The sequence below is a fragment of the Panicum virgatum genome, chromosome 6N, assembly GCF_016808335.1.
Source record: "Panicum virgatum strain AP13 chromosome 6N, P.virgatum_v5, whole genome shotgun sequence".
Classification (NCBI taxonomy): Eukaryota; Viridiplantae; Streptophyta; class Magnoliopsida; order Poales; family Poaceae; genus Panicum; species Panicum virgatum.
In genome coordinates this window covers 11,961,728-11,986,051 of record NC_053150.1, presented here as the reverse complement: position 1 = coordinate 11,986,051, position 24,324 = coordinate 11,961,728, and the positions used below count along the sequence as shown (strand labels likewise).

General features: G+C 46.0%; 1 protein-coding gene across 1 annotated transcript; it reads right to left on the bottom strand.

Moving 5' to 3' along the window:
* Positions 1–1,751: 1,751 nt before the first annotated feature.
* On the bottom strand, positions 1,752–4,806 carry LOC120678972 (zinc transporter 4-like). The gene is made up of 3 exons (XM_039960442.1): positions 4,017–4,806; positions 3,120–3,269; positions 1,752–2,485 (listed from the first exon to the last, which is right to left on the bottom strand). Exons 1-3 carry the CDS (start codon positions 4,755–4,757, stop codon positions 2,180–2,182), a joined length of 1,197 nt encoding a protein of 398 aa, XP_039816376.1. The 5' UTR covers positions 4,758–4,806; the 3' UTR covers positions 1,752–2,179.
* Positions 4,807–24,324: the final 19,518 nt, after the last annotated feature.

Sequence of the window (24,324 nt, the reverse complement as noted above, 5' to 3'; positions counted from 1 at the left end):
CTAAACACACCCTCAGGCGTTTGCTTGGCCAGTTTGATGTAGGCCGTTGTGACTTCGCGAGGCTAATTGCAGTGGCAGAGTGTGTGACTTGGGTCAAATGTGGTGTACTCCCTCCGTTCCAAAATAAATGCAATTCTAGAACCAAACACGCAAACCAATGCTATGTGTAAAATTACCAAAATACCATTTGTCTTTCGTGGTGAGTGAATGAGGTGTTAGTTGTTTTTTGTGAGAATTTTCTGAAAATTGGTTTGTCTTTTGTGGTAGGTGGGTCAAAATTAACATTTTTTTGTGGGACAAATTTTGAACTTTAGAATTGTACTTATTTTAGGACGGAGAGAGTAACTTCTTAAATAAATAGTAGCATCACAACCCTTTCTATCCGTTACTTCTACGCGAGCAACATTATATTTAAGATTTAAATATCAAAACACGTTGAAATAAAAAAATGATCAAAATATAATTTGATCAAGATTTCAAAAACTACAACTTTATTATAGAGCCATAAGAAGGTATGACAAAACACACACCCTGCCGCATTGCACACAGGTGTCCAGGTGCCCGCGTGACCCCGATAGCCAAAAGAGTGATTAGGCTGCGGCAAAAATCCCATGCACGGATAACATAAAAGTGCACCATTACATGCTAATACTAAGCAGTTGTCCCACTATATAGGTTATTCTAACTGCTACCAGTGAGTGCACCAATAACCTGCGAAAAAAAGAAGATATTAAATTGACCAGTTCGCCTCGCATACGTCGCAAGCTTAAAAAAAATTTATCAACCTAATTACGTTCTTTTTCATGTATCAAATAAAGTTTCATATAATACAATTAAAGGGTAAAAATCAGGTCTCGCGCAGCAATTGCTGCACGGCCTTTCTAGTTAGGTCACTGGAGTGCCAAAACTAGCCGTTTAGAGGAGTTCCGTGTCACTGGAGCGTCGACATTAGTAACTAGTAAGTCACAGCAAGAAATTCAGTGTTGGAAAACACGGCATTAAGTGGACGCCAACTGGAATTTCAACATTTTGGGAAAGGCATACATACGATTTTTAAATCTTGCAAAATTTCTCCTCAAAAGAAAAAAAAATCTAACAAAAGTTAAGCCAAAAAGTGAGGGAGCATCACGTTCTGTTCTCCTAATGTTAACCATTGTCCATTGGCTGTGAAAGGAGGCAGGCAGCTCACACCAGTTGCCTCTTCCTCCGTGCCCCAAGGTTCTGGGTATCTCTGTCACCTGATCTCAGCTTGCACGGCCGAATTCCTTTGCACATATTCTCCTTAGTCAGTTCTGCAGAACATAAGGAACCATGCATCAATTCTACCTGACATGCATGTCAACAGCTAAAAGTCTACGTAATACAGCATTATACTGTTTATGATGGAGAATATAATCAAATCAAACCTTTCGGTGTAACAGCTTAAACTATCGGTGTCGTGTTTCAGGAATAACAAGCATAATTCAAGAATAATACTCAGACATAAGAGCTTATGTCTAAGCCTGTCAATTTCCTGGAGGGAACCAGCATGACTGCCAAAACGTGCCATGATTGCTATGGAAAACTTTATGAGAATATTTAAAATATTCAGGTTTAAATCATATTGACGAAAATATGAAGGTCTAAGAAAAATCTCCTTTTCACATTTCACTTTCTGAATCAAGAATTATGCTTATCAGGGGGATAAGACCATGATTGTATTTAAATACAATTTTTCCATTAACAAAATCCATGGAGTTTCAACCCAGCAAAAAGGAGGAATCTAGCTAACAACTATGTACATTGCTGTTGACTCCAAAAGGAAGTCGGCGATTTTACAAATCTTTAGCCCCAAAGATAATTTGAGAACAACTATTCGCCACCACCACTTCATCATTCTTCTATACACATCTATTTTGGTGCCATCCTCATGGAAGCGCATCACTGTGCAAGATTCATATTTTGTCCTGAACATTTTGACTTATCTAGCAATGTCCTTCAACTCTAGAACTTGGTCACATTCAGGGCTTCTTTATACCTTACTGTGCACCAATTCTGGTTGAAGGAGATTCTACTGAAATTAATGCTGTAATGCTACAACAAAATAAACCCCGCCGACAATAAACTGCGTTCGGGGCCTTTAGGAATGACAATGCGCAGAATTATAGTCCTCAGCAGCTCTGAAGATGCATCTGCCTATCTATGCCCATTTGGCAAGCAAGGACATGAGTCCTGCACCGAGGAATAAGGCAAGGTAAGTTGCCAGCTGAAGCTTCATGTTTGTCTGCAGCCTCGGGTTGTGGAAATCTGCTGCTAGGAGATCTACCAGGGACATGTATATCAAAATCCCTGCTGCAGCTGCATTGAAGACCCCCTCGACAACGAGGGCGGTAGCGCTGTGCTTGCTGTAGCTGGATGTGATCGCGATCCCCAGTGCGATGCCCATGGGAGCAGTGAGGGAGAAGAAGGCCACCATGATCACGGTTGCTCTCACCTTGAACTTTGCCTGCAGTAAGAAGATCAAATTATTTTAGCTAGTATTCGAATTTTGAATCTTTTTTCTTTTCATTTCTGTTCATCAAATGATGAAATAGTTCTGTCCGAGATGCCAGTTAAGCTACAGGTTGAATCTGAATTGTTCTTACTGGAAATTAAAGCCAACTTGCACAATAGCAGTTCCAAAACCCACCCAATAAAGCCAACTTCAAACTGACAATTCCAGTTATCCTTAGCTCATGTGATAAATGAAGAAGCTATGTTCCCCCCCAAAAAAGCAACTATAACTGATACACCTAAACTGACAATGCTCACTGTTGCACAATAGCAGTAACTGTTCAGTTTAAGAGTTAGGAAACTGATTGTGTCACTAATTGATGGTCCTACTTCTTGATGGTCCTACTTCTTGCTCCTAATTTTGTACCATGTGGCTAGTGATAAGTCATATCTCTTCTCCACTACAAATATCTCTGTCTGCTTTCACATATTTTCTGTCATGGGGCATCCCCTCCTGTGGCTGCCATGATTCTTATGCGTCTTGTAGTATCTGATTTTGTACAATGCGTCTTCTAGATATTTTTTTACAGTGGTCACTCTTTAGTGTAAACAGAGAAAACCACAGCCATGGCTAACCTCTACCATACCTGAACAATGCAGCCGCCGAGACCTATGCCTTCGAAGAACTGGTGGAAGCTGAGAGCTCCAACAAGAGGCCTGATCGTCGACGGCCTCAGCGATGCCCCCAGAGACACGCCGATGATCACCGAGTGCACCAGGATCCCCAGCTCCAGAACCTGCACGGCCACAGATTTGACTGATGGTTATTTGTTAATACCAAGTTGATCGAAGAATCTGCAAAGAGGGGCTCGGTTGTGCGGTTGACTGGCTAAGAAAGAAAGCATTGATTTGTTCCTCTTGCCTGCAGCAGTATGCTCTGCCTTTAGCAGGAACCGTAGGGGCAACGTCCCCTGTCTCGGATGGAGACAACAGAGAAGCCTCACAGTACCATGAGAGCTATGTCCTAAATTGTCTTTATCAGGAGTACTGATTTGATTTGCAATCAAATAGCCCAAGAATGAGACTTTTTTTCTGGTAGAGAATGAGGGTTGAGGACTACGTTTCAGACATAGAGAGGCAGCTTGTTTGGCCTTTGGACTGCTAACAGCCATTATTGTCATGTATCACTGTATCAGAGCCTCTTTTTTACACAAATTATACGAAAATTTTATTTTTTTCAGAAGTTCAGTCCTAGTTCCATGTAGGTACCGACAGATTAAGTTCAGAGAAAATTTACCGCGCTTGCTCTGAAAAGGCAGGTTCTTTTTTTATATTTGTTCTTGTTCAGGAAGTGGGGAATTCGAAAATCGAAACGACTGGTGCCAAATCAAAGCAGCTGGTCATGCCTTTTTGTTTATATATCCTGTCTCGGTCAAAATTGGAATGTTTTGATCATTAGCATACCAGATTTTTCTTGTGTTTTCCTTTGGGACAAGAAAATGGGAGTGATTTATCTGAACCAATACTGAGGGAAGGAGGCTCACCTGAGAGATGACCCTGTGCCTGATCGACACGGCAACGGAGGAGGCATCGTCAGGCGAGGCACCGCCGTGGCCGTGTCCGCCATGGTCGTGCGCGTGGCCGTGCGCGTGGCCGTGCGTCGCGTGCGTGTGCACGTGCAGGTGGCCGGCGTGCTCGGCGCCGCCCTCCTCATCCCCGGCGCCGCGGGCGCCCTGGTGCTGGCCCTCGGTGGCGTCGTCGACGGGGCGCGCCTTCCGGAAGTGGGAGCGCTGGTAGTACCCGGCCGCGACGGAGTCGACCATCATGGTGACCATGGCGGAGCACATGGCGACGAGGCCGGCGAAGGGGAACGCGGCGCCCTTGCCGCGGCCGCCGCAGGGGGGCGCGAGCGCGTCGAACGCGGCGGGCAGTATGTGCACCATGCCGGTGGCGAGGATGACCCCGGCCGCGAACGCCTTGACGGCGAAGAAGACGTCGCCGTCGGGCCGGAGCGCGGGCGCCGAGCGGCCCAGGACGGGCACCAGCGCCCCCGCCGCGCCCGCCGCCAGGATGGACGCCACCGCGACGAGCTTGAGCCGCAGCGCCCCGCGCGCGTCCTCCTCCCTGACCTCCGCCGCCTTCCCGCCGCACTCCGCCGGCGCCGGCGCCGCGGCGGCGCCCACCCCAAGCGGCGCCACCACCAGCAGGAGGACGACGACGACGACCAGCGCCGCCGGCCGCGCCCACCGCACGGGGAGGCGGAGGCGAGCTCGCGCGGCGTCCATTGCGATTCGCGTGGCGAGGCGAGGCGTGCCGCGGGCGTGGCGAGGGAGGGAGGCGGCGCCGCGCGCGCGCCGGGCTTTATACGCAGGCGCGCGCGGCGGGCGTGGTGACAGGGTGAGCTCATGCTCTCTGCTCTGACCAGGGACCCCTGACGCGCCGCTTTGGAGTGGAGTGGCCGCCGAGCTGCCTCGGCCGCCGGATCGAGCTGAGCTGGCGCGCGCGGCGGCCGTCGGATCGGCGGCGGCGAGGCAGCCGGGAGCCCGTGAGGTGAGAGTGTGAGACGGTATCTGCAACAGCTAGCGTTGGTATGGCCGCGCGGCGGTCTGCCATGTTTGTTCGGAAGCGGGTCACTGCTCCTTGCTGTCACGCTTGGGGCCCACAGCAAAAGTTGAGGTTTTTTAATTTTATGCTAGAAGAAAAAAGAATCTAGATTTTTATTTTGGTAAATAAAAGGATGTCAGTGTTTCCTCTCTTTTTTTAAATTGCTACTAGTGCAATATTCCTCCTAAAAGATATTTTCTTTTCCACCACCTGCAGTTATATTTCGAGCATGCTTTCGATTCAAACCAGCTTGCATTGTGGCTGTATCTATCCCACCCTAAGTATCATTTAACAATTAGTTGACGTACACGCCTACTCTCTCCGTCTCAGAAAGAATACAATTCTCGTTTCTCTGTATCTATATCGCGACGTGGAAGAGCTGTGTTGTTGAGGGCGGGCGTTTTTTCATTTTTTTTAAAAAAGATTTTTTTTCTGCTTTTTTAATGATTTTTTTCTTGCTTTGGGGGGTGTCCGGTGTTGACACTATGTCGTCATTTATGCGGCTCATTCTAGCAGCTAGTATAGGCGGTCGTTGCCCGCTTTCCCTTTGCCTTTCTGATGATCTGTGAAGCTACGTGGAAGCTTACTTGCTTCGCTTCAGATGGGAAGCTTTTAACTGAACCGTGACAGCTTTGGGTCATTATAATCCATAAAAGCAGCCTTCCTCAAGAAAAGAAAAAATAATAATCCAAAAGCAGCTCGTGGCCCTACAAATCAATATTGCTGCCAATGTGTATCCGAATTTTGCGCGAAGTAGCTGCTAGCGCGGTTTCTCTGTTTTATATATTAGGTAAATATATAGAGAATCTGGGTGAACTTGGATAACTTTGCACCGAGTAACCCAAATAAATTGGCAACATAATTTCTCCTATATCAATGCTTGGTTTATGCTTAAGAGGGCTAGTTCTGTCGTAATTAAATAAAAAAAATCACAACCTTTGTCATCTCCCTTTCAAGAAAGGAGTATGAAAAGATAGGTGTTCGGTACATATAAGCATCTTAAATTTATCAATCAAACAGGATTCACTACTCCAGCACCCTTCATCACCAAAGGTTCAAATGGGCATCACCAACTTTTTCCTTTTTTAGGGGGGGGGGGGGTTGTTTGGATTTAAGTCGATGGTGATAGGGGGAGGGGGTGGACCATCACTACATCTCCACCGGCCGGTTCGTTTTAAACTGGTGGTGGTACCCTGTTTGCAATGACTCATTCTCTAGTAGTAATTAAATGATACCGGATGAGATATATTCTAAGATGACATAACATAGAGATAGGAATATATATGCACTACTACAAAAACAATTTGTAGGAACACTCTATTTTTTCTAATGACGGCCCAAAAACTAACTCGCTCCTACAAATGAAGCAAAATTACTGTAGCAACACACACACCCCTGAAAATGCATTTTTTGGGGCGGGTGATAGGGTCACCCGTACCTGAAAAAGCCACCATTTTTAGCCTTAGTTGGAACTCTTGTTTTAGCATCCATCACATTATGATTGTTTTGCAAAATGCTACCGTGCTGTTTCTCTTAGGGTCCTCACGACAAGTTTGATCATGGATCCTTCCATATATGCGCTATATGCCTCTGGTCGGTCACAAACATATATGTAGTGTTCCCTAGGCTTTTTAGAACGAAAGGTGCACATCCGCGAGATAAACGAAGAAAGCATCATGACAACATGGAAGTAGTTTTAACACTTATTTAATTATCCGCCCAGCTGTCTATTGCACATAACAGATACATCTTCTTAAATTTTGATTTCTTAAATAATAATCCAAAAATAGTGATATGCTCTAGTGAACTAGGTGTGAGCGTACCTCTCTTTAGAAAAAAAAAAAGATAAATCGTCAATGATTGAGAAGACGGACTATAGTAGATTATTTACTTATTAGCCAAGGTCTTTTACATTATAAAAAAAGAAATATCCTAACTTGCAGAAGGACCCTGCACAAAATTATTAGGTTCATTTGATAAGGCCGAGCGCTCAAGTCTAACTTCACCCATAAATGTTTTCTCCTTTTGTTTCGCCATACGGAGGGAGTAGTTCCTTACGGATAGAAGCGTGGAGCCAGCACACTATTGCAACCTCTGTATGCTTGTTTGTATTTGAGGGTTTTTTTGTTTGAAATCGGACAGTGCCATATTTTACCGTAATTTGACTGTGTTACATAAATGTTTTGGATATTAACCATAGTTGCTATGATTCTCCTAGCAAGATTAAATTATGATGTCATCATATACGCAATAATACGCCCTCCCGCGACTCAGATGAATCCGACAAAGTTGTTTAACAAACCTAGGCATCTTAGGGGGCGTTTAGTTCCTTCCCCAAAAAATTTTGGATGTCACGTCAGCACTTTGACCAGATGTCGGGAGGGTTTTTCGGACACTAATTAAAAAACTAATTTCAGAACTCACTTGGAAACCACGAGATGAATCTTTTAAGGCCTTTGACCGCATCATTAGCACATGTGAGTTACTGTAGCACTTATGGCTAATCATGCCCTAATTAGGTTCAAAAGATTCGTCTCGTCGTGTACATCCAAACTGTGTAATTAGTTTTGTTATTTAATTACATTTAGTGCTTCATACATGTGTTTAAAGGGGAGGTGAAAATTTTTGGGTGAAAATTTTTGGGAACTAAACGGGGCCTTAATTACACTGGGAAGGGGGCTGGATGGATTAGTTAAATCCTAGTAATCCATGAGATTAATTACTATCAAATCAACTTTGTTTGGATCGACGGTTGCTTAGGTAACAACTACCTGGTCTGTGTTTTTGTTGTATGTAAAGGACTAAATTTTTTCAGTTCCTTATCTTAGAAAGATTGAACATTTTGACAGATATGATTACGCAATGCTGTTTATTGAACTGGATATCCATGATTTCCCGAGTCCTAGCAAGTATCAACATGTCCTGGATCTTGCTTTTCTAGAACCGAGTCGTACTAAGATGCGAAAGAGACATCTTAATAATCTGCTTGTGCCTGGGGATAATAGGTTCAACCCCTAAAAGTAAACACGACAACTTGCAAGATAGACTCGTGATAGCTTGTGGCTAGCTATGCAGTGGATGGCAACTTCGCAATGCAATGCGTATGTTGAAAAAAGGATGTATATATCGATTTCTTGTTGTGAAGAATCAATATATATATCATGTCATATCCTTTGTGCTGTTCCTGCTGCTGGAACTTTTTCTCCTACTAAACTAATAGAAGAAGTGTAGCTAGAATATACATGTTGCCTACAATTATTTTAGTTAACCGCTATGAGTATTGTGGTTAAACCTTGTTTGATTGGATGAGTACAGAAAACTATAGAAAATCATAATTATAAACTTTCATGAAAAGGTAAGAGTTTTACCTATTTCAAAAAATCTTGGAACCGTACAGTGTTGGAGCTCGACTTAACGAATCAAAACTTTTAATAAATACTGTCTAACACAATAATATCTAAAAACTTCTATTGCTAAAGGCATCGATGGAACCAAACTCTTTGAGTGCTGTATAAAAAAGACTGCGCAGATTCATATATATATAATCCAAATGTTCACTTGGCGTCTCATGCAATTTGTGGTTTGGTTTGAAAAAATTATTCTAGGCTAGAATGCTTTTATATGTATGTAATAATAAGTTGCATATTAGTCACTCGCATAATGCTACTGTCGTGGGGTTTTGGGGGTACCCACAGCTGGGGAGGGAGGAGTCGACGGTCAACTTCCCCCGGGCGACAGTGGTTGGCTCCAGGCTTCGTGTTGAGAGAAAGCCTTGAGCCGACACCATGCCGCCGCCGGGGAACCCTGGCGGTTGCTTGAGAGAAAATCTTGAGCCGACGCAGAGGTGTTGTAGGGTGACGCACAGCGGGTATCTCCGCTGCGCGCCGCCGCGCCGGCCTTGAGGTGTCGCAGTGGCGACACATTGCAGGCGCCGCTGCCGCGCGCCGCTGCACCGATGGCATCGTCGTCTCGGTGCCGTGGCATGCGGCGTTGGTGACGCCATGCCTCTCTTCATCTTCTCGTCGCTGTTGCAGAGGATGAGTTCAGCCTCAGAAGCCTGGAGATATAGCCAACGCCTGCATCTTCCCTACGGACGGCGCCAAATGTCGTGGGGTTTTGGGAGTACCCACAGCCGGGTGGCGGAACACACCCGCCTTTTCCCCGAGGGGGAGTACTCGGGGAAGTGCTAAGCTATTAGGCTGATCTAGCTTCGGGCAAGAACGCAAGAACACACGGATTTAGAGTTGTTCGGGCCGCCGGAGCGTAATACCCTACATCCACTGCGGGGTGTATTGCACTATGAATGAGTCTATCCTCTGCCCCCAAGTCTCTCCTTGGACTTGAGCCTTCCTCTAACGGGCGTCTCCCTTTTATAGAGCAAGGAGGACGCGTACACAGGCGTCGGACCCCGACAAGTGGGCCCAACAAGGATGTATATTTTACTAGACAGTAGTGGTGCTACAGTGATGTAGAATCTCTTGCCGGATGCACTTCATCGTCCTGTAGACTCTCTGGCCGAGGGGGGTCTTCTCCTGTCTCATCGGCGAGGCGCCCGTTGAGGCAGTGTAGGTTGCGATGTAGACTGTTGGGTCTACCGTGTAGGCGTTATGATACTCTGTCGCCGAGTTGTCGTGTCTAACTGGTGTAGCAGACTGACGTGCGCGGCGTGAGTGGGGCCAGCGGCTGTACAGTGTACCTTGGTAACGCGCGGTCAACAGTACAGCCTGGCGAAAGTCTCCTTGGGTTCTGTTGTGGCAGAGCGCTCTTAACGTCTCCCGCATTGAATGCGGTAGGTGGCCAAGTTTTCCCGAGAAAGCTTGGCAGCCGCGCGTGTATCTGCGTCTGCGGACACGTGGCGGCTCCGGACCCCCCAGGCGGGGTCTGTTCCCTTCCTGCCGAGGGGTCCGGATAGTATATGGGGGTCCGGGACCCCGTGGGAGGTCCGGGGCCCCCGGCTGTTTCGTCTGCGTGCTTCCCTTCCTTCTCCGGGTCACGTGGTGACACCGGACCCGACCCGAGCGGGATGCGGGTCCGAGACCGTTGATCCGATGAGATGGAGTCGGAGCCCAGTGGTCCGGTTGCTCAGTTCCTTTGCTCGTAGTTATGGATAACTACGAGTCTTGGCACAGCAAGAGGGGGTACCCTAGTCCAGAGGTACCGACAGTGGCCCCCGGGCCCACCTCGGGAGAGGTACGAACCCGCAGGTGGGGCCATTATTGTGACGCAATGCTGATTGTGTTGATGTGCTCATGTTGAGAGCGAGTGCTCCGGACCCCTTCAAGGCCGTAGCACTTGTTGCCAGGTTCAGGTACTAGAGCGCTCTCCGCAGGGCGGCGAAGGTGCAGGCTTAGGGTACGGAACCGAGCTAAGTGGCTGCTCGGTCCTTGAACCGCCCAGGGAGCCAGCACTACTTCCCCGGACCCGGCTCCAGGCGACCGTGGCGAGCGGTCTCCGCCGGAGCGGGTTACCGGAGTGGACTTGGAGCGACCGTGGCGAGCGGTCTCCGCCGGAGCGGGCCACCGGAGTGGACTTGGAGCGACCGTGGCGAGCGGTCTCCGCCGGAGCGGGCCACCGGAGTGGACTTGGAGCGACCGTGGCGAGCGGTCTCCGCCGGAGCGGGCCACCGGAGTGGACTTGGAGCGACCGTGGCGAGCGGTCTCCGCCGGAGCGGGCCACCGGAGTGGACTTGGAGCGACCGTGGCGAGCGGTCTCCGCCGGAGCGGGCCACCGGAGTGGACTTGGAGCGACCGTGGCGAGCGGTCTACGCCGGAGCGGGCCACCGGAGTGGACTTGGAGCGACCGTGGCGAGCGGTCTACGCCGGAGCGGGCCACCAGAGTGGACTTGGAGTGACCGTGGCGAGCGGTCTCCGCCGGAGCGGGCCACCGGAGTGGACTTGGAGCGACCGTGGCGAGCGGTCTCCGCCGGAGCGGGCCACCAGAGTGGACTTGGATCGTTGCTGACGGTCCCATGAATTACGTCACCGGGCCTTGCAGCAAGGTGTAGGAAACCAGGCCTTATCCTAGAAAGGAGCCCGGGACCTCTAGGGACAGCAGACTCGGATACTAGGGGACTCGTAACAGGGCAGTGAAGTACGTAGGTTTAGGGTACATTACCAGGCTAAGCTACGCAGAACTTCTCTACCCCAGGATACGGGCACCACTTCTCCTGAGCAGGTCCCTAGGGGTCCGAACTACCTTCCAGCTAGAAGGGGTGTCCCAACCTGACCACAAGCTAGCAACTCAATTTGGATTGTTAGCAACTAAAGAAAAAACTCCGTGCGGGAGAAAGAAACATGCAGGTTGAACGAACAAGTGCTATTAGGTTAAAGTAAAGATAGGACTGAGAAAGCGAATATCCTTTATTGCTTGACTCGTGGTGTACATCAGAGGTCGGGATTACGAGGGCGGACCTCTACCGCTCTGGACCACTTGCTGGTGTCGCCTGTTTGTGCGATGAAGCCAGAGATCGGGTTTACAAGGGCGGACCTTTACCGCTCTGGACCACACGTAGGCACCAAATCATTACAAAGGAGAAACACACTCAATCCTATCTAGTGATAATCTACAGCCGTCGCCCCGTAAGGCGTGCACGTTGCTGGCCGTAGTAGAGCTGCCATCTTAGGGGCTCTTCTGAGTTGTTGGGGCGATGGCGCCTTGGACGTGCTTGTACAGCATCATCCAGCATCACCTCGGGAGCTTGCAGGGCTCCTCCCAGCACAAGAATTGTCCTATGCTCAGATAGCATGGGAACAAATTCTTGGCTTTGAATGGGAGTGGCCCTGTCGTTGCCAGCTGTCGCCGTCTGCCGTCGGAGGCCGGCTCGATGACCTCTCATCACGAGCTGGGTGCTCGTTTGAATGAGCACGGAGCGTGTAGAAGGGCGGTCGTTCGCCGGCTCGACCTTGGTGCTGGCGTTGGGCCCCCGCGCCTGGTGGCGGAGTCCTATCTGCAGCAGCACCGAGAGAGACTCGGCCCTGGGCAGGGAGGAGTCGACGGTCAACTTCCCCCCGGGCGACAGTGGTTGGCTCCAGGCTTCGTGTTGAGAGAAAGCCTTGAGCCGACACCATGCCGCCGCCGGGGAACCCTGGCGGTTGCTTGAGAGAAAATCTTGAGCCGACGCAGAGGTGTTGTAGGGTGACGCACAGCGGGTATCTCCGCTGCGCGCCGCCGCGCCAGCCTTGAGGTGTCGCAGTGGCGACGCATTGCAGGCGCCGCTGCCGCGCGCCGCCGCACCGATGGCATCGTCGTCTCGGTGCCGTGGCATGCGGCGTTGGTGACGTCATGCCTCTCTTCATCTTCTCGTCGCTGTTGCAGAGGATGAGTTCAGCCTCAGAAGCCTGGAGATATAGCCAACGCCTGCATCTTCCCTACGGACGGCGCCAAATGTCGTGGGGTTTTGGGGGTACCCACAGCCGGGTGGCGGAACGCACCCGCCTTTTCCCCGAGGGGGAGTACTCGGGGAAGTGCTAAGCTATTAGGCTGATCTAGCTTTGGGCAAGAACGCAAGAACACACGGATTTAGAGTGGTTCGGGCCGCTGGAGCGTAATACCCTACATCCACTGCGGGGTGTATTGCACTATGAATGAGTCTATCCTCTGTCCCCCAAGTCTCTCCTTGGACTTGAGCCTTCCTCTAACGGGCGTCTCCCTTTTATAGAGCAAGGAGGACGCGTACACAGGCGTCGGACCCCGACAGGTGGGTCCAACAAGGATGTATATTTTACTAGACAGTAGTGGTGCTACAGTGATGGAGAATCTCTTGCCGGATGCACTTCATCGTCCTGTAGACTCTCTGGCCGAGGGGGGTCTTCTCCTGTCTCATCGGCGAGGCGCCCGTTGAGGCAGTGTAGGTTGCGGCGTAGACTGTTGGGTCTACCGTGTAGGCGTTATGATACTCTGTCGCCGAGTTGTCGTGTCTAACTGGTGTAGCAGACTGACGTGCGCGGCGTGAGTGGGACCAGCGGCTGTACTGTGTACCTTGGTAACGCGCGGTCAACAGTACAGCCTGGCGAAAGTCTCCTTGGGTTCTGTTGTGGCAGAGCGCTCTTAACGTCTCCCGCATTGAATGCGGTAGGTGGCCAAGTTTTCCCGAGGAAGCTTGGCAGCAGCGCGCGTATCTGCGTCTGCGAACACGTTGCGGCTCCGGACCCCCAGGCGGGGTCTGTTCCCTTCCCGCCGAGGGGTCCAGATAGTATATGGGGGTCCGGGACCCCGTGGGAGGTCCGGGGCCCCCGGCTGTTTCGTCTGCGTGCTTCCCTTCCTTCTCCGGATCACGTGGTGACACCGGACCCAACCCGAGCGGGATGCGGGTCCGAGACCGTTGATCCGGTGAGATGGAGTCGGGCCCCAGGGGTCCGGTTGCTCAGCTCCTTTGCTCGTAGTTATGGATAACTACGAGTCTTGGCACAGCAAGAGGGAGTACCCTAGTCCAGAGGTACCGACAGCTACCTTCTGTTCCCTATAGATTCTGGTGACCGGAGCCTGAACGTTTGATTCTTTGTGTAAGGTTCTCTCAGCTTTTGGGAACAACTGGCAACCATCCAACATATGATATGATGCAGAAAAGCATTATGACGACATCCGCATAATCTTACACTTTTTTTTTGCAAGGACACTTTTTAGGCTATCTGTTGCGCACAACATACTTATCGAAAACTGAAGTAAAATGAGCCACACAGAATCTGCTTTCCTCAAGAATATCTTACACTTTGATCGAAACATAACTCCTATTGAGGCTAATTAGGTCCCACGGCAATGGAACCTCTATACGCTTTATATATGGTCCAGGGTTTCAAGTTGAACTAAAGAAGTTTCATGGAAATTTTGAGGGAATATAATTCTTAGATAACTTCATCATCATGTCCAACATACCGTTTGACACACTGAATATGTTTTTTTTTTGTTTTTTGCGAGTAAGGGAGCCGACGATGTTGTATGGGATTATTTAGCTTTTATGTACAGTTCTGTATTTGGAGAGTTTGTAGAAATAAAAACTCACTCATGCTTCTTTAATGGAATGTATAAATGTTTCTAGGGAAGAACAACCTTTTGGAGATGAATGAACACTTGGTGGGATCCTATATCTATGAAGAATCTCTGCTCCTGTGCCCAAGGACGTGGCCCATGTTGATATGCTCTTCCGGTTTTGGCACGAGGAGATATATCGAGTAAGTTGCATTATTGGAGGCACATGGTTTTCATGAACATTTATGCATGCAACTACACACATATTCCAAAAGAGGTCCTTTTCCATGGCCCATTGTATTGTCATGGTCCCTTTTGTTTCAAACTCGGAACAGACACTTGACAATGATATGGTACCTCACTTTTCCATGCATATCATCATCAACACTTTATGGCAACATTCAGGTCACTCTATATTCTGCAAAAGGAGGGGATGTGCGCTGATACTTTACTCGAGTAGGTGTAACCATGTAAGAACATAACTAGCTAGTCCACGCGTATCATCACACACTAGCTCCTAACTTGGGCAATCCCCTGCAGATGGATCAAATGCTGAAATTGTTCGTTGGAACAGACCGTGCATCCTTAATGACAGACTGAATTTGCTGTGGATCAAATGCTGAAATCGCATTCTCTCTTTTTCACCAACACCTCAACCTCCAATTCCCCTTTTTCAACTAATGCAGCCACCACCCTCTCCTCCAATGACTCTGCTTGGGCTTCAATCTCTGCTTTCAAAAACCGAACCCTCCATTCCATCTCTATCTTCTTAGCACTCAAAGGCTTCAATTCTTCCACCTTTACCTTCAATTTGTAACCTCCAATTCCCCTTTTTCAACTAATGCAGCCACCACCCTCTCCTCCAATGACTCTGCTTTGGCTTCAATCTCTGCTTTCAAAAACCGAACCCTCCATTCCATCTCTATCTTCTTAGCACTCAAAGGCTTCAATTCTTCCACCTTTACCTTCAATTTGTCCTCCATTTTCATCTCCTCTGTAATTTTTCCACACGCCACACCACCACCTGCTTCACCCCAGCACCTTCAATAATCCGTGGAGAATGGAGACTTGCAGCAGCTTCAAGCACCTCCAATCACTCCTCACGCACATGCACAGTTCACAGTTGCAGAGGCGCAGCTACACACCAGCAGGCAGCAGCTCACTTCCACCTTGCTGACCCAGCTTGCATGCCCACTCACGCGGCACCAACAGCCACCTGCGCACGCACGGCCAACGCACGGCGCCGCCCGCCGCTGGGCACGCAGCCCGCGCACGCGCACCTCGCGCAGACGCGCGCCCGAGCGCCGCCCGCGCAGCCCCCGGCTTGCGCGCCGAGCGGACACGCACCTCACGCAGCACCCGACCTCCGCGCCGGCTTGCGCGCCGAGCGGACGCGTGCCTCGCGCAGCACCGGGCCTCCGCGCCGAGCGGACGCGCACCTCGTGCCCCGGCCTCCGCGCCGCCCGCGCAGCACCCCTCACGACTCACGGCAACGACGACGCCGGGGAACTCTAACACTAGCTCTGTATACCATATTGAGATTGGGGAAATTTTTGGCTGGGCTTACTCCACCACAGCTCCTTCTCTTGTCTTTATCTCTTACACTTTACACATGGGTCCCTATAACATCACATATTATAATAATACACCAACAGATTCAATGCACTATCATCATATATGACACATGGGGCTCACATCCACAAGTGACCAAACTCAAAGAATGAACACATCTGATTGATGTTTTCAGCATTTCACACTTTTGGACTTGGAAATTAAAATGTCTATATCATGAGTAATTGCAGATCATAGATTCATATGAATGCTAGCTGGCATCATGAGATGGCTACCTTAAGTGCTACTGCTGAAGGACAAGCTAATCTGCGGTGCCTTTCTTTGAAAAAAGTGCCAGCTCAAGCCTAATTTCAGCACTAGTGCAAAAGAACTCACAGTTAGTTCATGTCCAGCTATTTTTTCTCTTCAGAATTATTAGAATTTATCATGGTTGCATAGAGACACCATGTCGTCATCCTCCACAGTGTTTCCCTTATCCTTCTCCTGGGGCGTGCGAATTATTTCAGTTCCAGTCGGCATTTTTTTTTCTTTTTTTAGCTTACGCCTGTCCCTTCTGTTCTGACCCCTGTGCTATTTTCTCCTTGCGTGTCGTCATTTATGTGGAACCCTGGTTGTTGGACCTTATTCAAAAATAACTATGCAAAGGAAAAGTTTGCTCAAGAAGACAAGAACACAGCTCAATCATCAAATTTGCTATACGGGGCACCCAAATTGTCCAGCATCTCCAAATATAATATATTTTGCCTAACCAAGGATTGAGCACTGTCCACTAGCAATTGCCTAATCAAAGGCAATGTGAAATTATTAATGCAAAAGTTTTACCGAAATTTCACGGGAATCAACTTTTGTCATATATAACCACAAAAAAGAATTGAGTTACAAGCTGGCCGTAATTTATTTTGTTTTTTTTTCACAATGAGCTTAGCTGGATAGTGTAATCAAATTATTAAGCATAAGTTTATAACTGAAGAATAAAATCATACTGAGAATATATAAAATATTCTACTGGTCCAACCATGTTTGGTGGAGTCAAAACTATATATGGTCCTTATCCAGGAGGAAATGTGCCTGACTGTGATCTGTGTGAGAAATGGAATAGTACTCATCAAAACTCCTCAGTGATTCTCTTTCTGTAGTTTTAGGATTTGCTACTATATCAATCTTAATCCGAATACTGAATTCCAAATATCAGATGTTTTATTTGTGCAGTTCCTCATTATTTTTCCTACTTTCCTCTTGAGAACTGATGTGTATCTTGTGCACACACACGGAGTGATACTCAAGGGGTATCAACTAAGTTTGGTTGTGTTAATTTGAAGCATATGAATTATATATGGAGAATTTGCTACCAGGGGAAAAAATACATACGGGACCCTTCAAAGTTCAGATCAAAAGGAGCAAAATGTTACGTGACATTACAACGATTGCAAAAAATAGGAGCTGTCCATCTGATAAAATCATATGGTGGTGAAGGTAGGAAGTACCTAAAAGTATCTAGAATAAAGTACCTGGTACTTCCAAAATGTAGAACCAATAATTATCAAAAAGTGGGACCGAATACTAATTTAGTTTAATTTTTATAAATACTTTCTATAGATCAACGACTAGAAAAAAGTTCAAAGTAAAAGTACATGAAAATACCCATTGGTACTTTACCATCATTGTAAAAGAGCAAAATTTAAACGAAGTTACCATGAGGTTTAATCTAGTGGATTTTTTCCCTTTAGATATATGTGTCAGCAAATCGTGGTTTCTTAATGTCCAAATTAAAACTCGCAACACTAACAAATTACACATTACATACAAATAGCTATCTCAATGTGGAACGACTATTCATCCTTAATTTCTAGTCATAGTCATTACAACAATTAGACTACAGTGGTCCTGAAAGGATCACAGAACCAAAGCATGCAACTTTTATTTCTAGCCAGTGACTAAGGATGATGTAGTCGTAATCCACCACCTCTGTGCAAGTACTATAGGTTTGAATGTCTGATAAATCTAGTTTAGTCAATTGGATCAGGATGAATATTTCTTTCTCATCAGCACAAATATATATGCAGCACTGAGATTATGCTTCTAGTGTATGAGCCATACATCCGATTTCCGTAAACTGAGCGATTTTTATGGTGCTTGGGAACAATTTCTCAAACAAAGATGGTTAGGATTTTGGACCCAGCACTCTTCCAGTAATGATGCTTGAGTTGGAAGGTGCACAGAGGACACTATCATTCATTTTGTTACATCTATCCGATTGAAGTTAATTACAAAAGTGTGAAGTATTAAGAGTGGCCTTAGTTTCATTGGGCGTATCATGGATGCGTATTGATTATTATTACCCTATCACAGATACTCCCTCCATTTGAAGATTAGAAGAGATATTATATTTTGTTATAATAAGTTAATTTGACCAACATTTACTCTAATTTGATAATTCAAAACCATAATCATAAGGCAATATTTCTAGTATGAATATGTCATAATAGTTATGTATTAGTAAATTAAGTACTGGCCAAATACTTTCCCTAAGAAATTAAAGAAATAAGCCTTATATAAAGAACTTCTATATTGTTTTGCACTTTGAAAGGAATCGGGTGCTCGTAGGCTAAGAGGGGGAGGGGGTGAATTAGGCAAACTAAAAACCTTAACCTCAAGCTCCAACTATTTGCACATAAAATAAACTAAGTCATACTATCTAGACGTGCAACTAAGATTCATCTAGTGTGAAAACCCTCATCCCAAAAGAGTTATGCAATCTATAGCCAATTCTATCAAGATTCTACTCTATGGAAGTAAAGGCACACAATGCAAGATTGCAATAAGTAAATGCGGAAGCTTAAAGGAGGGATGAGAGAAAGCAAACTCTTTGACACGAGAATTTATCCCATGGTTCGGTTAGTCACAAAGACACATCTACATCCACGTTGTTAAAGCACTCACAAAGAGTATTACTTCTCGGCCACCAAGTCTCTTCCGTGAACACAATCACGGTCATCTTGGCCCCGGGTTCCACTAAGGAGCTTCACCAAGAAGGGTGGGGATCTCCACGTCCCCTGTACAAAGATGTCGTCGCCGCTCCACACCAAGCCGGAGGGTCGATGACGATGCCGGCGAGCCACCAAGACTCCAAGGGGCCGGCACACCGAGTACAAGAGGTGGTTCTCTCCTAGAACCAGGCACAAGGCACACAACCTTGCTCACTCACTCACTCAAGAGCTAATCTAGCACTAACACTCTCAAAGCATGTGCTAAACCTAAAGATGTGATTTATTTGCTCTTTGGTTGGCTTGGAGATGTTCTTGGATGTGTGTGTGGGACTTCTCTGAACTCCAGCATACCCAAAATGGCCGGGGAGATGCGCTTATATAGGCCACCAACTCAGATTAGCCGTTGAGTACCCATTACCGCTTTTTTCTGCGTAGGCGTCGGATAATCCGAATGTGCCTGACCAAGGGCGTCGGATCATCCGACCCCACTGTCATCTCCACGGTAGACGTTACCCTTTGCAACTTTTGCTGATGTCATTCATCCGACGTGTTAGTCCGACATCCCTCAAAACATGCGTCGGATCATCTGGTGCAACTGCCACATTTGAATTCCAAACAACGGTCACTTATCATTGCCACCGGTCATTAGTCCGACACTCAGAGAATGCCACGTCGGATCATCCGAGCCTAAAGAATATTTTCCATCTCAGAAAACAGGCTCTCTGGTGAATCACCCGACGCTTAGTCTGACTTGTATTTCCATAGTGTCGGATAATCCGGCTGCTTTGCTCGGTTAGTCTGACCCTAGGGTTGTCGGATTATCCGATCCAACTGTTTCTTCATTCCACTTGTCCAACTCGTCGCAGCGGTCATTTAGACACTCCAAATATATTCTATCACTGCTTTTTCACTGCGACTTGATATCTCTACGGTGGGTTGGACACTTCATCTCGACGGTGCATTGGACGTCTTGTCTCGACGGTGCATTAGACGTCTCGTCTCGACGGTGCATTAGACGTCTCATCTCGACGGTGCTTTGGACATCTCGGATATTACTTGGACTCTATCCAAGGGACCTAAAGAATCCTACAAATACGATCTTGCAAACTCGTTAGTCCTATTGATTGCGTTGTCACTCGATCACCAAAATCACTCGAAATGGCCTAAATAGGGCCATGTTTGTTACACCCTTCTGAAAATATGTGGCCATAGATCCTATCTGTGTAGAATGCCATCCACACTATAGATGGCAAGGTGCATTAAGTATTGAGCAAGATTTCAGGATATGCAGCTATCTATGCAAGAAGGTAGGAGAGTGCCACAACTAATACTTGTCCATAGACCATTAATTAGCATGATCTTTTTGTTGTTGCAGTCTTGGAACGCATAGTTGTTGAAAGTGTTGAGTTTTCCCATTTCAACATCCTGGTTACTCTTTCCTTTATGCATAGGGCCGGGTAGCTAGCAATGGATCTAGTTTAAATACTCGATCCATGCAATTAAATTTTACTATACACCAAAGTTTGATGAATTTGATAAGGTCATCATCCCATGTTCAAGACTAATTTCACCATTACTGTGCAAGGAGCTTCAACGGGTTTATCATGATTGATGTACTAGCAAGAGTAACAGTGATAGAGACACAACAAGACCTAGTGTGACTAGTAACAGTGATATAGCTATGAGTTCAATTGCAAGCACAAGCTTCTTGCCCAACTCACTCTTCATGGGTGGCGGATTAACCTCCTTTGCAACTACATGCAAACACATAATAATTGGTACTACTGCACCAAAAATATAAGATGATGAGTTCATGTTAGCTGGCCCATGTAGTTACCCAGAGCACATAAGAAGTCTACATAAGTGAATTAGGTTGGTGCAGCAAATAAATACTAGGTCCAAATCTATGATTATTATTAAACGTTCATTTTAATGGTTAATTTCATACCCTAAAAAGGAAATAGGTTCCTATCAAAATTAGTGGAAAGTGGGATGCTGCCTCGGATCACAAATAAGTGTATTTTTTAACAGCCATATGGCCACCAAATACTATTTTAGCCACAAATTACTAGTATAAAATTTAAGAAAAAAAATAAGTTATAATAGTTGGAAACTAATTTGGAGAAAAATCTAACCATATCCTTTTAAAAATTAAACTGAAACATTCAAACAGAAACAGTAGTGAATTTTGAATGTGTTGTCTGCACACAACCCAAAATGATATTTTTTTTTACAGGAGAAGTAATTCGTTTACTCACCTTTATCAATGAGAAAAAGGTTAAATGGATCACATCAATAATGATCAAACTCATTTTGTCCTGATGTTTTCTTCCATTCACACTTTGAAGTTGGGATGTCTATTCCATCAATAATTGCATATCATAGATTCAACAACATGCATTCGTGCATCATCAATGACTAACTTAGAAAAGTTAATCCTTAGGTACGAGGGTCCTCTAACAGAAGTCAGAGGGAAGTAGATCATCAATGACTTGCTGTCACACCCTGAAATTTTTGGATTTCAGGATGTGATTATAATGAAAAGTAAAGTAACAATTTTCTCATAATTTTAAAATTTTCCCAACCTTTATTCTCTTTATAGGAAATTTAGTATAGAAAAAAAATAAATATAATTGGTTGTTTTTCTAAATTAAACGAGGTTGTTCTTTTTGTCTTAAATTCATGCTGCTTGCATCGTTTTATTTGATTGAGTTTCAATTTGAATTTGAATTCTTGGAATTTAAATTTGAATTAAATTGCTTGCTCATAATCAAAGGGTTTTTCTTTTTCGCTTCACTGCTTTTAGCCCAGCCCAATCCTTCTTTTTTCTCTCTCTCTCTTTTTCTCTTCCTTTTCCTGACCCAATCCCCTCCGCTGGCCCGATGTCTGGCCCATCTTCCTCTCTTCCGACCCAATCCGGCACCCCTCTTCTCTCTCCCTGCCGTGTGGGCCCTGCCTGTCAAGCGTGTCTCCCACCTCGAGCTCGGCCCGAACTCGAGCCGAGTCCGACCGCCGCACGCGTGCCCGCATCTCCCTTGGCGCGCATGCCAAGGACCCCCGGTGCCCGCCCTATAAATAGCGCCGCACCGCCTCCTTGGACCCATCCCCCCCCTTTTACCCGTGCCGCCGCCCTTGCCAAGAATCCCTAGCCCGCGCCGCCATTGGAGCTCATCAAGCTTGGTGCCTCCGCCAATCCGCCGCTTCCTCATCGAGTTCGACCGCTGCCTAAGCTTCCCCTCTATTCCGCATGGAATCGCTCACCGGAGCCCCACCGAACCGCCTCGCCGTCAAAGTGCTCGCTCCGTTGTGTTTCTCGCCGAGTCGAGCCTGTAGATGAGTTCGCGGCCTCGTTATCGTCCCCATAGTACAAAACCCAAGCTGAACCAAGCCCAGATGGCCGATTTCGGCCAAGACCGGCGAACTCGCCGCCGTGCGCCGCCGTCCGCCGGCAATCAGCGCTGCCGCTAACCCGCCCTTTTACCCTAAGACACTCGATCAAGATCTCACAGTCCATATTAGATCCAATCTGGGGTCAACAAAGCTAATAACGATCAACCCACTGATGTTTTACAAAAGAGCTCCTCTATTTTTCTAAAATCAACCCGCAGTCCTAACTAGTTCAACAGTATTTACAAATCTGTCCTTTTTATTCTGTTTTAACCCATGTCTTTTCCTAAAATTCAACCCGCCGTCCAAGGACCTCCAGTTTTCAAGCTAACCCCTGAAGTTTAGGTTTAACCTCGTTTTAGTCCTCAGTTTCTTCTTTCAGAGCCCCTCTAATTCAAATCTTTTACAAATAAACCTCTGGAACCTTGTTTTAGTCATAACTTTACCTTTTCAACTCCGTTTTTATCAATTCTTGCGCTCACGCGATCCTTGCAATGTGTGTAGTAGTTTTATGACCTTGTTATCCTCTGTAAGCATAGTTTGTTGTGTCTTGCAAATCTTTTCTGCTAGCCCTCACAATCTATAGTTAATCATGAATAGGTCCCTACAACCTTGCTTCTACGTAGTTTCTGCGTTTTAGATCCATTTTAGCCCATTTTTGTTGCGTTAGTCTTCTAATAGACTAAGCTATCGTTTATTAGGGTCGTTGTGCCGTAGTTCCTATTTTAATTTGATTACTATCCTTTCATCTAGCTTTTCTAATTAAAAGATAGTTAAGTCTTTACTCCATTTTTATAATTAATGATAGTCTGATTAATAACAACTTAAATATGTTATAATTTGCTTAGTTCAACCAAATCCTAATGTTATGTGTTTAGATGCTCTCACATATCTATTTTCTAATTAATTATTTAATTAGTGTCATTTCTGCATAGATAATTATTAATTATATATAAAATTTGACTAAGTTTTACTTTGATTTTATAAATGCAAATATAATGTGAGTTAATTATAATCAAGGATATTTATTTTAAATGTCCTTCACATGTGGTTTCTAATTAAAATAAATGAAATTTATAGTTCTTAGTTTCTTTGTTAACACAAATCTTCTGATAGTTGTCTCGTTTCAACCGTAGCTTCGTTTTTCGCGTTTCTTGCGTTTTCGTAACCATAGCAACGAGCCATGTCCTTCCATATGCTTTTTAAATCCTTTCTTTTGTTTTGGTGTATTGTTCTTAGATCTACTTGTTATTTTCTTGTATGTTTGCTCGGTGATTGCTTCGAGTAGAATGATCGTTGTTCGAAGCTTGAAGATTAAGAATTTCAAGTGAGCAAGAGTTGAAGAGCAGTAAGAGTAGCTTTTCGTTGGAGAAAGGTAAGTGACTCTAACCATACTTCTATCTATGCTTATTTACAAGAATACTTTGTTTAATTGGAACATGGAGAACCACCCAGGAAAACAGTACAACCACAATACTATATGGCTCTAGTCTTGACCGATTAATTAGAAACTCTAGCTTGTGACAGTCTTACCGAAAGGGCAGGAGGGATGCATCGATGGGGTATAGCCCAGTCCTCTTGGGGTAGCAGCCTTTGCTAAGGTGCTGACCACTATAGAGGTTTATGCTCTGCTTTGACTTGAAACCTTAGCGGGCTATCATATGTTAGGAAATTTTTGTAAAGGCCTCGTAGCGTCCCTATGCAATCACACCTCGAAAGTGTGATATTGTGCCTAGCTAACACAGCATGGTTGGGCTCAAAGTTCTTCGGAACTTTCACGCAAATTGTGGTGAAAGTGTACAACCTCTGCAGAGTGAAAACTAATATATCAGCCATGCTCACGGTTATGAGCGGCTTGGACCCTCACATGATTAATAAATTTAAAGATGGATTTAAATCATATTCTGGTTATTTCTTGTGCCTTTGCTGAGTACCAACCATAAGTGTACTCACTCTTACTTATTGCTGCTCAAAAGAGAAAGTTGCTAAGAAGTATTTTGAAGATGATGCTGAGTTCTAGTCCTACGCAACCCCCGGTCGATTGCCTGTGAAGTTTGAAGCCTTCGTTTCCAGGATAAGCTGTATAACTCTGATTGTCTTTTAGTTGTTTTAATTCTCTTTGTCGTGATACTGTTGCTGACTATTCACTTATAATGTCTCTATACGTATGGAACTTGATCCTGGCATACATATAGCATACATATAGTTATGCATTCGGTTTTATCCTTAAAACCGGGTGTGACACTTGCCCACTTGCCATCCGATGGCAACTGCCATTTGGCTTTATGCCTTTTAGAAAAAAATATATATGATAAATTTTTACCACACCAAAATCCTA

Excerpts from the sequence above, each read along its gene's own strand:
- LOC120678972 (XM_039960442.1), bottom strand. The coding sequence starts at position 4,757 with ATGGACGCCGCGCGAGCTCGCCTCCGCCTCCCCGTGCGGTGGGCGCGG. Across the intron at positions 3,270-4,016 it reads GGCACAGGGTCATCTCTCAG|GTTCTGGAGCTGGGGATCCT; the intron begins GTGAGCCTCCTT and ends GTGGCCGTGCAG. Across the intron at positions 2,486-3,119 it reads TCGGCGGCTGCATTGTTCAG|GCAAAGTTCAAGGTGAGAGC; the intron begins GTATGGTAGAGG and ends TTCTTACTGCAG.